The sequence below is a fragment of the Vigna umbellata genome, chromosome 6, assembly GCF_029865625.1.
Source record: "Vigna umbellata cultivar VRB3 chromosome 6, Vumbellata_1.0, whole genome shotgun sequence".
NCBI classification, from domain to species: Eukaryota; Viridiplantae; Streptophyta; class Magnoliopsida; order Fabales; family Fabaceae; genus Vigna; species Vigna umbellata.
In genome coordinates, this window is record NC_142170.1 from 15,807,782 (window position 1) to 15,821,316 (window position 13,535).

Below are 13,535 nucleotides of genomic sequence, written 5' to 3' on the forward strand. Positions count from 1 at the left end.
TAATTGATTAAATATTTAATATAATTAATTGATACATATAAATTTTAGATTTCGAACTTAATTATGAACATTTTTACATTATTTATTGATTAACTTAATTGCAAGAGAATAATTGTTAATTAGCTTAATTTTAGAAAAATAATTTGAATTATATCATCAAATGCAAGTTAAACATAAATGCAACATTAAATGCAGATGCAATGTCAGATAAAAAAACCTAGTTATAATGTGTTTGTACATGCATAATCTTCCAATTATAGAGAATCATGAAGGTGAAATTGATTTTTGGGCATTGAATTCACATAGTAAAGAAGGAATGATGATGCTTCTGTTGAGACATGTGATAGAAATGTTAAAGAGATTTAATATGCTTAATTGTAATTCAATAAGTACTTTGATTAAGATTGGTTTAATACTAGAGAAATAATAAATTGATGAACCTAAGTATAAAAGAATCGTTGGCTTCTTATGATGTATTTGTCATAAACAACTCAATTAATCAAATTTAACCCATTATTATAAGTTTAGGCACATACTAAATCAAATTCTAAAGAAAATTATAGTAACAAACAAATTAATCGATTAAAATAAAACATCAATTGATTAGGTTAATATAACTTTAAGCCTTGATTCATTTTGGTATTAATTATTAAGGCTTGACATAATCGATTAATCCAACAAAGTAATAGATAAAGATTTACACATTTAATCGATTAAATATTTAATATAATTGATTGATACATACAAATTTTAGTTTTCAGACTTAACTATGAACATTTTAATCAATTACATCTTTACATCATTATTGATTAGCTTAATTACAAGAGAACAATTGTTATTTGACTTAATTTTAGAAAAATAAACTGGATTTTATCATCAAATGCAACGTTAAACATAAATGCAACATTATATGCAAATGCAACACCATATGCATATGTAAAACCTAGTTATAATGTGTTTGTACATGCATGATCTTCTAATTAGAGAGAAGCATGAAAGCGAGATTGATTTATAAGAATTGAATTCACGAGACTAAAGAAAGAATGGTGATCCCCAAATGAGGTATGTAATAGAGGTTTTAAAGAGATTTAATATGCTTAATTATAATTCAATAGGTACTTCGTGTAAGATTGGTTTAATACTAGAGAAATAATGAGTTGATGAACCTAAGTATAACAAAATTATTGATTTTTTACTATATCTTTGTCATACACAACCTAATATAGAATTTCGTATAAAAGTTATATCAAAATATATGCAAAATTCTAGGGCATCTCATCTGTTATCTGCCAAATAGATTCTTGAATACATCAAAGAAACTGTAAAAAATGGTATTCTATTTTCACAAAAACAACACTTCAACTCAAGCAATTGAAGTTGTTGGGTCCATATAGATTTGAAATGGGAAGGTCATCAGGATGATTAAAAGCACTGCAATTTTGTATTCTTTGTAGAAGAAGTCTCGACCTCAGGGAGTTTGAAGAAAGAATAAGTAGTTGTTTTAGCACAATATATAATACATAGTTATTGCAATGTGTACATATCAAGCTACGCGATTCTTCTTCAACTATAAATCGAATATGAAAAGGGCGAACTTACTGAAGAATCGGTGACTAAAGCGCTTTTTTGGTAACATATTACTCCTCATTAAGTGGCTGCACACACCGACGGGTGCCCCATTTACCCAGAGTAATGAGACTATGTATAGGTACAGCGGTCACTTGACTGCCTATTAATACAAAGTGTGGATTGAGTTAAAGTTGAAATTGAAGTATAGGAATGAAGTTGTTCATTGACAACAAGTCTATAACAAACTTGTCAAAGAATCTAAATAGATATGTATATTCTTAATATTATAGATAGTAGATAAAAATATTTAATTATCTGTTTATTGACGGAATAGATATAAATATTCAACCCACGAATACTCATTACCGGTTAATAATTATTAATAAATTTTATATGAATGTTTTTTAATTCAAGTAATCAAAATAAAATTATTAGTAAATTAAATATTAACCATAGAATAATAGTTTAATATTTCACTTTGTATATTTCTATTTTTTTATGTAGGCCTAGAGTTATTATGTAAAAGATTAATTTTTTAAAATTTATATTTTAACACAACTCATTTAAATTTACTTTTTAAAAAGACTAAAATTATTCACATTAATATTCCATTGAGTAATTTGATTTGAATTATACTTGAAAATCATTAATATTTTTATTTAAATTTATAATTTTATGATTTTTTAAATAATTTAATTAAAATATAAAAAATGAAATATAAAAATATTTGTGAATATCCATAAATATTCGACGAATAATACAACAAATATTTTAGACGAAACAAATAATAAATAAACAATGTCTATATTCATCTCGACCCATTATTATCTCCTCCATCTATAACTCATGGAAAGATTAAGCGTATCAGACACTAAAATTTACTATTTCATTATTTGAAGATTAGTCTAATGAAGGAAAACTAGAACGGATATATCTTAAGTTGTAGATGTTTTCACCAAATAGACTAGGAACGAAAGATTTAAAATTTTGAGATAAGTAAAATGTTTTTAATGCTGAGAAACTAAATTAAGAGAAAGTGTTGAGATGCAATTCAATTTTATTCAGTTTTAGTTATTTTTTATTTATAAATATATATAGTACATCAAACTCACAATGTGTAAAACCTTTTGTCGACACAATATTATAAACATTGCATCAGACACACTCTGTTTTTTTTTCACAATTACTTTATCTCTTTTTCTCTCCTCTTCTTTGTGCAACAATTAACGATAAATTTGTTATACAGTTTTAATTTATAAATAATACCATTTATAAATAGCTAGTGTATAGTAATGACGTGTAAAATTAAGAAAAACCAAAATAAATAAAAAATTCACTTATATTTTGAGAAAACATTATCCACCCAAATTTCGGCCCTCGTTAGCCATATACTAAACATATATTGTGTCAATAAGTTTGCAGTATTGCGAAGGGAAGGCAACCCCTACTGTAAAGTGAGAATAGAGGGATCCATCCACCTTTACGTAAGTGTCTATTCCACACGAAATGATTACCAAAATACACATTATTATTAATTATCAAAGAAGTACTCAACTATTAATTATAATGCTATAAACCAAACATAAGTTGAATGTCTATCATGCCATCAAACTATAGATATTTGAACATTACACAAGGAAAGTATATAGGGTGAAGTAGGCGTTAACTGAGGAGGGACTACCTATCTTTCGTTACTGCAACATCGCTTATCAAATTACAAATTTCTGAACATTCCACCAAACTGACCAAGGAAATAAATGCTAATCAGTAATCGAAAGTACCCGAGTAAAAAAATAATCATTTTGTTAAAACAGAAAAAAATTATTTAACGCCAATTTTTTTAATTATTTAAAAGCACCTAATAAAACATTATTATTTTTACTTATATATGCCCAGTCCTTAATTTTTTAAACGAATTTTATTTTTGTGCTTCAATTAAAAACTACCCTTTTAGTCTCTTAGTTTACAAAATGTCATTTTCCCCTCAGTAATAACATGCCAAAGTTTAGTTTCAATTTAATTTTAAAAACTCAAATTCAAGCTGTTTTAAGTCTCACACCCAAGAGGTAATTTGTTCCTTCTTTGCCAGAAGAGTTTCTGACTCTGTTATATCTCTGCGTCATCGTTGCAATGGCAAGGCTTTTAAATTAAATTACTCACTTCTATTATTTCATTTCCTTGTTTTTATTCTCCGTCGTAGGTTGGTCACTGAGCAGAACAGCAAATGGATCAAACCGCTTCATTACAAAACAAAATCCAAGTACAAAGAATTGCGCCGATAGCATCCAAATCTGATGAAACAACAACTAGGACAGTGTTGAAGAGGAATAAGGGTCTTAACAACCTAAACCAAGACCCAGGGGCCACTCGTCCAGTAATGTATCTCCTTTAAGCCAGTCATCTGTTTCTGGATATCCCACCATGACGTTATCACCAGACGATAGACCCCTCCGCTGACAAACGTCAACGGAGTTTTGTTTCCCCTCAGTAATAATATGCCAAAGTTTGGTTTCAATTTAACTTTAAAAACTCAAATTCAAGCGGTTTTAAGTCTCACACCCAAGAGATAATTTGTTCCTTCTTTGCGAGAAGAGTTTCTGATTCTGTTATATCTCTGCGTCATTGTTGCAATGGCAAGGCTTTTAAATTAATTACTCACTTCTATTGTTTCATTTCCTTGTTTTTATTCTCCGTCGTTGGTTACTGAGCAGAGCAGCAAATGGATCAAACCGCTTCATTACAAAACAAAACCCAAGTACAAAGAATTCCGCCGATAGCATCCAAATCTGATGGAACTACAACTAGGACAGTGTTGAAGAGGAATAAGGGTCTTAACAACCTAAACCTAGACCCAGGGGCCACTCATCCAGTAATGTATCTCCTTTAAGCCAGTCATCTGTTTCTGGGTATCCCACCATGACGTTATCACCAAACGATAGCGATAGACCCCTCCGCTGATAAACGTCAACGGCGAGCTTGAATGCGCGGAAAAATAGAAGGTTGCAGGACTTGCATCAGTTTTTACACCAGATACTGTACTTGCTTGGCAAATAACCCGGGCTGTAACTAGCTCAGGGTTTCAATGAAATTGCTTATTCCAACATTTCTAACAAAACTCAATGATACACACCATCTAAATTGGGAGGGCTAAAAAAATAATTTGGAAGAAAATTTTATAAACAAAATTGGTCCAAAATTAAGGGACTAAATAGCATGGACCGCGATATTCCAACAACCATTTCTTAACACTTTTTTGACAACGCCACGTGTCCTATTTTCATTGGTTTGGTTTAAAAAAAAATATTTTATAAAAACCTTCGAAATGAAGTCCGTAACCCTTCTTTTAACTGAAAATCCGAAAATACCCCTTTCTCTGTTTCATTGGAAACGAAGTTCCCGTCTCGTGAAGGTCCCGTCTCCGTCTCGTGAAGGTCCTGTCTCCTGAACGTGTTTCGTGCCTCTTGACTTAGCTTTGTATGTGATTGTTCTGTGTGCGTGGTGTTGTCTCCCTCCATTTTCGTAAAGGTGGTGTTTTTCGTACAAGTTATCGTGCTGAATGGCAAGGTCCGGTGACCATTGTCCGACGACGGAAATGAACAACCTTTGAAGACGTATGTTAGGGTTGGATCCCGAATGCGTTACAAGGGAAGAGCACTTAGGACTCCATACACCGGAACCGTAGTGCTTAGAATAAAAAATGAGTGATATGTGTATTTAGTTGATTAATGGAAAGTAAATGATCATTGTAATCATTGTAAATAGATTAAGAAAACAAGGTGTAATGTATCAGATTTATTTGAATGATATAAAATTTGAGTTTTTGTTTGAGTTGGTCTCATATTTTATTTTTTGAATACCATTGTTATTATGAGTTGTGGGTTTGTGGATTTCAGAATGTGGTAAAGTTTTGTGTTTGCTAAGTTGCAGGCTTGTTTGTAAGATGTTGGTGTTTGAGTGGTCATTATGGGTAACATGGGTGACTTATGAGAAAACCAATTCATTTGAATCATAATTTGAGTGGGGGTGATGTCCTCTGAGGCCAAGGAGTGTTGAGTGACCCCTCATGAGTGGGGAGAGCAAGGTGTGCAAGGGATGAGTGAGGGTGTTGAAAAAACGGTCTGGTAATCGTTTACACCATTCTTGTAAACGATTACCCGAGAGGAAATTGGATTTTGTACAGAAAGTCCAACACAGGTACTCAGTCAGGTGAACAGGGGTCACCATTAAGAAAAAGGTGACTTTTATGCAATTCTGCACCTGTCTGAGGCTGGTCCAGGTGTTTCAGTGCTGGGATAGGTGGTTGGTGATGTGATGTGAGGCCAAGGAGTGTGGGGTGACCCCTCATCAGTTGGAGGAGCAAGGTGTGCAAGGGATGAGTGAGGGTGTTGAAAAAAGGGTCTGGTAATCGTTTACACCAACCCTGTAAACGATTACCCGAGAGAAAATTGGAATTTGTACAGAAAGTCCAACACAGGTACTCAGTCAGGTGAACAGGGGTCACCATTGGAAAAAGAAGTGACTTTTAGGCACTTTTGCACTTGTCTTAGGCTGTTCCTTGTGTTTCAGTGGTGGGAGAGGGAGGTTAGTGATGTGATTATGTCCCAATGATGGAGGAAAGTGATGTTTTGGCACCCCATGATGGAGGAAAGAAACAATGTTTATGAGATGAGCAACTTGGGTGAGATAACATGCTGTCAACTTTGACCTTTGCTGGCTATTTTACTGATAACTTTTCCCACCGACCTCCAAATGATGTGATTCTTTTTTTATTAGAAACTAGACTCAAAAATCTTTCCAATGACTACTAATTTGTAATTTTTGGACATCTGAGTTGGTACAGTTTATTGTTTCAAGTTAGCGTTTCATATATTTTTGCCAACTCTGACCTTTGCTTGTTCTTTTGCTCATAACTTTCTCCACCGAACTCCAAATGAGTTGATTCTTGTTTTGTTGGAATCTATACTCAAAGACCTTTCAAATTATGCCTTAGAAATCAATTTTACACCTTCTTTGACACTGTAATCGATTACAAGGACACTGTAAACGATTACCCGACAGAAAATTGGATTTTGTACAGAAAGTCCAACACAGGTACTCAGTCAGGTGAACATGGGTCACCATTGGAAAAAGAAGTGACTTTTAGGCACTTTTGCACTTGTCTTAGGCTGATCCTGGTGTTTTAGTGGTGGGAAGTGATGTTTTGGCACCCCATGATGGAGGAAAGAAACAATGTTTATGAGGTGAGCAACTTGGGTGAGATAACATGCTGTCAACTTTGACCTTTGCTGGCTATTTTACTGATAACTTTTCCCACCGACCTCCAAATGATGTGATTCTTTTTTTATTAGAAACTAGACTCAAAAATCTTTCCAATGACTACTAATTTGTAATTTTTGGACATCTGAGTTGGTACAGTTTATTGTTTCAAGTTAGCGTTTCATATATTTTTGCCAACTCTGACCTTTGCTTGTTCTTTTGCTCATAACTTTCTCCACCGAACTCCAAATGAGTTGATTCTTGTTTTGTTGGAATCTATACTCAAAGACCTTTCAAATTATGCCTTAGAAATCAATTTTACACCTTCTTTGACACTGTAATCGATTACAAGGACACTGTAAACGATTACCCGAGAGAAAATTGGATTTTGTACAGAAAGTCCAACACAGGTACTCAGTCAGGTGAACAGGGGTCACCATTGGAAAAAGAAGTGACTTTTAGGCACTTTTGCACTTGTCTTAGGCTGATCCTGGTGTTTTAGTGATGGGAAGTGATGTTTTGGCACCCCATGATGGAGGAAAGAAACAATGTTTATGAGGTGAGCAACTTGGGTGAGATAACATGCTGTCAACTTTGACCTTTGTTGGCTATTTTACTGATAACTTTTCCCACCGACCTCCAAATGATGTGATTCTTTTTTTATTAGAAACTAGACTCAAAAATCTTTCCAATGACTACTAATTTGTAATTTTTGGACATCTGAGTTGGTACAGTTTATTGTTTCAAGTTAGCGTTTCATATATTTTTGCCAACTCTGACCTTTGCTTGTTCTTTTGCTCATAACTTTCTCCACCGAACTCCAAATGAGTTGATTCTTGTTTTGTTGGAATCTATACTCAAAGACCTTTCAAATTATGCCTTAGAAATCAATTTTACACCTTCTTTGACACTGTAATCGATTACAAGGACACTGTAAACGATTACCCGACAGAAAATTGGATTTTGTACAGAAAGTCCAACACAGGTACTCAGTCAGGTGAACAGGGGTCACCATTGGAAAAAGAAGTGACTTTTAGGCACTTTTGCACTTGTCTTAGGCTGTTCCTTGTGTTTCAGTGGTGGGAGAGGGAGGTGAGTGATGTGATTATGTCCCAATGATGGAGGAAAGTGATGTTTTGGCACCCCATAATCGATTACAAGGACACTGTATACGATTACCATAGTGTTTTTTCTACAGATTGGCTCTGCACTTGTCCAACTTGGTCCCCTAAGTAAGAATGGCTTCTTCTCCACTTCTTGGGGCCACCTCCCATCACTTTCCACTCTCTACCTCGACTGAAACACCAACACCAAGTAAATACAAGTGGACTTGTGCTTGAAAGTAACAATTTTTGCCAATGATCACCCATGACACCACAGCTGACTACTTCAGTTCAACTTTCTGTACAAAACAATGATTTCTCTCGTGTAATCGTTTACGAGGCCACTGTAAACGATTACAACAGTGTTTTAGTTTTACAGACAACTGCAATGTCATTAAGTGGTATTGGTTAGTGGTATTGGTGTTTTACTCACAACTGCAATGGTATTAAGTGTATCATAAATTGAACATTACATAATAAATGTCGAGAATTGAGGAACCGGTTTTAAAGTAAACAACTTCATTAAATTAAAGACTTGAAATTATCAAAGTAGGAACTGTGGTACATAGTTCTTTATAATGCAGAAAATAAAGCCTAAACAACCAATTTTAAGTCTGAGGATTGTTTTCAGAAGCACTTTGGAAGTGTTGCAGTTGTTGTTCAATGTTCCCAACGCGCGATTGCAACGCATCAAACCTTGTAGTGATGACCATGTTCATGTTTCCAAATCTTGTTTCAAGGGCAAGATGGAGGACAGAGCGACACACAAGATGGAAGGGTTTCCCTGTGGACGACAGACCCACACAAAAGATGGAAGCTTCGAAGATGGAGGAGAGAACGACAGCGAAGATGCAAGCTTTGAAGATGGACGACAGAGCGAGAGAACGAGACACGAGATGGAAGGGTTGAACGCACGTCTTTCCCACCCTAAACCGCCAACCCCAAAACTTAAAATTTTAGTCTGAAAATCCCAAAATACCCCTCACCCCGTAACCCTTTCTCTGTTTTATTTTCAAATTATTTAGCCAATGCAGAGCTGACACGTGGCGTTGTGAAATCGGTGTCAAAATTTCGTTGTCCAAATAACATTTTCCAAATAGCATATCGGAACTTTGGTATCAATGGTTGGGGATCTAAGGGAGTTGGAGAGGAGGGTGATTAGGAGGACCCTTCCCTTTGTATTACTAATCACCCTTAAAACTAATTTCAATGTCCTTGCTCCATTTTAGGTCTCATGATCCGCTTCATGGCTTGCCAATGCCCTTTTTTGAGTTTTCTCACATTTCAATATGCAATCAGCATAGCGTCTACATATAATAACATGTAGATAAACTCACTATTCGACTTATTCTTATAATAGATGCATGAATCATAAGAAATTTTGTTGTATCCCCAAGAGACAGAGAACCAATCAAACCTCTTATATTAGATTGTTTTAATTTGTGCAATGACCTCTTCGTTTCCACACATCATCTCCTTACCATGTACCTCAAAACCTTTAGTTTAATAAATCAGAGGCCATGGAGAAAGGTCATCTTCACTTCTAGTTGTTCAAGTTCCATACATTCACCTTCACTAACCACAAGTGCAATTAAGACCCTGATGAACGTGTGGCTAATTATTCAAGAGAATATCTTACTGTAATCAAAACCCTCCTTCTGGTCAGAATCCTTAACTACCAAACTAGCCTTGAACTGAACACAATTTAATGTTGACGGGTCCTCAAATGTTCTATCATAGATGTTTATCCTGATATAGATGTTTATCAAATGCACTATCGTAGACACCTTACCACCCATTCTACTATTAGACATTGACGTAGTTGCTTCACAAGATTCACGGTTGCTAGACCTAGATACAGGCGCTTCAGTAGAGGCTCTACCTTTAAATGTTTTTGAGATCTTATTCTTGAAGATCCACTTGGAACCAACAATGCTTTTGCCTCGAGGTGATCTTACCAGATCCAAGTCTCATTATTCTGCACCGACTCCATCTTTTTGTGCATGGTCAAAATCCAATTGTCACTCTTAACACAAGCAACTCCTTCACGAGACATACTATTTAGATGATTCTGTTAGCAAAACAAGTTTTTTATGAATAAACTTATTCACTTCTTGTTGTTGTTATTCATGCAATCACTAATATAGTTTATATACTCACATATTCCTGATTGTTGTACTCAAAACAGACAAAAACGATTAAAAAAGGCTAACACATTAACTATCCATAAGACTCCAATAACTAATACATTAACTACCCATAAGTGTCCAACGGCTAATATATTAACTACCAATAAGAGTCCAACGGCTAACTCAACCTTTGCAATATCCACAAACGTTCATAACATCAACCTTTCTCTTGTTTGATTTCTTGCTTTTAAAAAATGAATTTCAAGTCTAACTCAACCTTGTAAAATCGACTTGTAAGATGAGATTTACATTCACTTATATATTACAAATTTATTTTATCTTTAGTTGATGTGAGATCTCCAACACTTATCCTTTCTTGAAGACCACCAACCCTAAAGAGGATGAATACTATCACATGCTTTGGGAAAAATCCATTTTACAGAGGCATAGACTTAACCTCTTCGAGAGTAGTGAATTCCTTCCCTACACTCAAAGAATTTATAAAATCCATGTAGGATGGTAGACAAGAGGCTAGTATAAACATCATTGTGTCTTCATCATATACCTTGACATCTATGTCTAAAAGCTCCATCAAGATTAAATTGAGCTAATCAAGATGAGCTTTTAAAGACATACCGAATTCTCATTGCAAATGGACTTTGTCATGAATAACTTCGCCAACTTCAACCACGAAGTTGCATAGGTCTTTTCCTCTACAACCTCATAGAGCACCTCAGCTGAAAAAGATGGGAGAATCATCAAATGTGTCTTCTCCTCCAACTGATTCAGAGTATGCCTTTCTATGTTTGCCATGTGGCTAGAAAGTGTGGTGCCCACACCCCTTGCTCCTTAGGCAGGACTCTCATCTTAATTCTTCAAGGGTTGAAACTATTTTACAAATTGAATTTCTTGATCTTGGAAATGATACCCTTCTTTCTTTCAACAACTAATCACTTATAAAGGACAAAGATCGAAACCAGCTCTAACCCAATATACGCTCATATGAGACACTAAGCTATTAGACGCAATTTAAAACCAAACAACGATCTCTTAGAGAGAAGTTCAATATATAAGATCCTACAATCTACATACTCTAACTTGATGGGGGATAGTGAGATCATTACAAGACAAAAAGTTGTTATGATTAAATCATACCAGAATTGATGATCAAAACATTATTGATATGACCACACATTATTAGCCAACAATCATGTGGACGTGATTTTGGGAGTTATATTTTGGAATAATCCGATTTATTTTGGGAATCAATCTGGATAGCCCAATCTTAGGCGTTATGTTGTAACTCTCATTTACATATTTGTGTCTGTGCAAAGCGTGAATGACAGAAGAGAATGATTCTGTCTCTGAGAATCTTTTAAGATATTTTTTAGCCTAAGGATATCAAGCTTCTATTTTCAAGGGGAGGATTTATTAAAATACCGTTTCGATATTCCTCAGAAAATTTCAGTTGGTATAGAAGTCCACTGCTAATTTTATCAGTAACCAGCACATAAAATTAGCAGGGAACCCATCATTTTGACAGGAAGCTCTCACTAGTTAAAAACTACAGCAAAGAGTTGAAGTGATTTACCAGTATTGACGAGTTCGAAACCCTTGCTTAAAAACAACCAGAGGTCTGAAAAAAAGCAATCCAACGCGATGGTATGTGTCCATTTAGACAATTACAGAAACCAAGGTAATGTAATGTTTAAAATATCAAAGCAGGAAGTTTATTATTTTACTTGTTGTACCTTATAACGTTAAAAGGGCCTTCTCCAGGAGAGCCTTCGCCACCTCGGATGCAAGTGGTGACACACTTGATTGTGCACGATTCCGCTTTCCTCGACTTTGGTTTCTGTATTCTAGTTTTCTTACAGTCTTTGGGCAGCGTGCACTCACCGGACAATGTTTGAGGTATGTTAGATAGAGTCTCCGGTTCATCAGCAGCAGCCACAGAAGCTATTACAGCAGCGGTCGTCAGCAAGGTAGTCAGTGCCAGACTGCATGCTCTACTGAGTCTCACACTCTGGATTTTGCAAGTGACCATGCTTCTTCTCCCAGTTCCAGTCGCACTCTGAATTCCCCCGGCACGTACCCACCAACCACAGTTCTCCGATAAACAAGGGCCATAAATTACCATATCTTTAGGCACTCCCCAACTACACAATTATCTTCTCTTCCCTTTTGTATGCACTGCGCTTTTGTGGAGAGCAAGACAAAATAATTAATGGATACTTTTTCAAAATTAATTGCAGTTTTAGGTGGATAATTTTGCTGAAATTTCAAACTAAACATTACATTTTATAAATACCTATTAATATTATGCAATAATGATAATTAAAAAGGTCAAATCACATGTTTATTGTACTTCAAAAAAATAATTGACATGTACAAATTCTGAGTGACTAACTATGCACATAAGATAAAACCGGAATAAACGTGAAAAGAAATCATTTTATGTCAATTCTCGTACCTATGCACTAAAAAACACATTCATATAAAACTTTTGGATCTCTTAAAAATTAAAAAATTAACTTGAAAACAATTTTTAAAATATTTAATTATTTTTACAATTGTTTTAAAAATAAATTAATAGAAATGATGATGCCACATTTGTGACACTTGTTTATAAGCACTTTTTATTGAAATGATTGAAAACGTGTGAGATAATTATGAAATAAGTTGAGATATATACCATTTTTATAAATTTTAACTAAAAAGTATCTAAATATAGTTTACAATTCTTACTCTAGACCATATATTATTTAATACCTCTTCTGAAATATCAAATTTCGAAATTGTACACATTCCACGTAACGTATTCAAAGATGTTAAAAATGTTATTTTCATCACTAGTGCATAATAAGACTCTAAAGCTGTAAAAAAGTTATCCATTGTAACCAATTCTCTCATTAGCGAATATATATATATATATATATATATATATATATATATATATATATATATATATATATATATGTGTGTGTGTGTGTGTATGGGCTTGTTAAAATGGACTTATTAAATTGTGAATATTGTTTTTTCAGTTATACATTTTAGCAATGTGTATCGAGTTTTAGTAGACAAAAATATCCTCATATATTATGGATTCTATGTTTTAAGATCAAGAGTATTTGAATAATTTTCATTCTCAAAACTAAAAAAAAAAAAACAAGAACTCCAAAATCCTTACTCACATCCCTCGTTCCTCTCAACCATTTCTCTTTCATCTCTCTCACTCTAACTTTTTCCTCAGTCATCCCTATTATAACCCCAACTGAAAAAAATTAAAAACACTTATTTAACCCTAATTCACCTTTCTTACTTATTTAAATTGTTTCTCTCTTATCTCCATACTCATCACTTATTCTATGACCGAGTATAACACAAGAACTTGGCTTTCTAATGTATGGATGCGCAAATAACTTGGCATTACATTTGCTCTCAAGTTTATATTAATGTTTTACAAGTTTAAAATAAC

At 34.1% G+C, this 13,535-nt stretch overlaps 1 protein-coding gene across 1 annotated transcript; it reads right to left on the reverse strand.

Annotated features, from left to right (window-relative positions):
- Nucleotides 1-3,079: 3,079 nt before the first annotated feature.
- Nucleotides 3,080-12,237, reverse strand: LOC124839375 (uncharacterized). The gene is made up of 3 exons (XM_047315165.2): nt 11,809-12,237; nt 11,649-11,693; nt 3,080-3,310 (listed from the first exon to the last, which is right to left on the reverse strand). Exons 1-3 carry the CDS (start codon nt 12,195-12,197, stop codon nt 3,247-3,249), a joined length of 498 nt encoding a protein of 165 aa, XP_047171121.1. The 5' UTR covers nt 12,198-12,237; the 3' UTR covers nt 3,080-3,246.
- Between the last annotated feature and the right edge of the window lie 1,298 nt (nt 12,238-13,535).

Bases quoted from the DNA above. Each gene is read 5' to 3' on its own strand.
- LOC124839375 (XM_047315165.2), bottom strand. From the start codon at position 12,197: ATGGTAATTTATGGCCCTTGTTTATCGGAGAACTGTGGTTGGTGGGTA. The intron at 11,694-11,808 runs GTACAACAAGTA...GCTTTTTTTCAG, and splicing joins GGCCCTTTTAACGTTATAAG to ACCTCTGGTTGTTTTTAAGC. The intron at 3,311-11,648 runs GTAAATCACTTC...TTCCTTGGTCAG, and splicing joins TTTCGAACTCGTCAATACTG to TTTGGTGGAATGTTCAGAAA.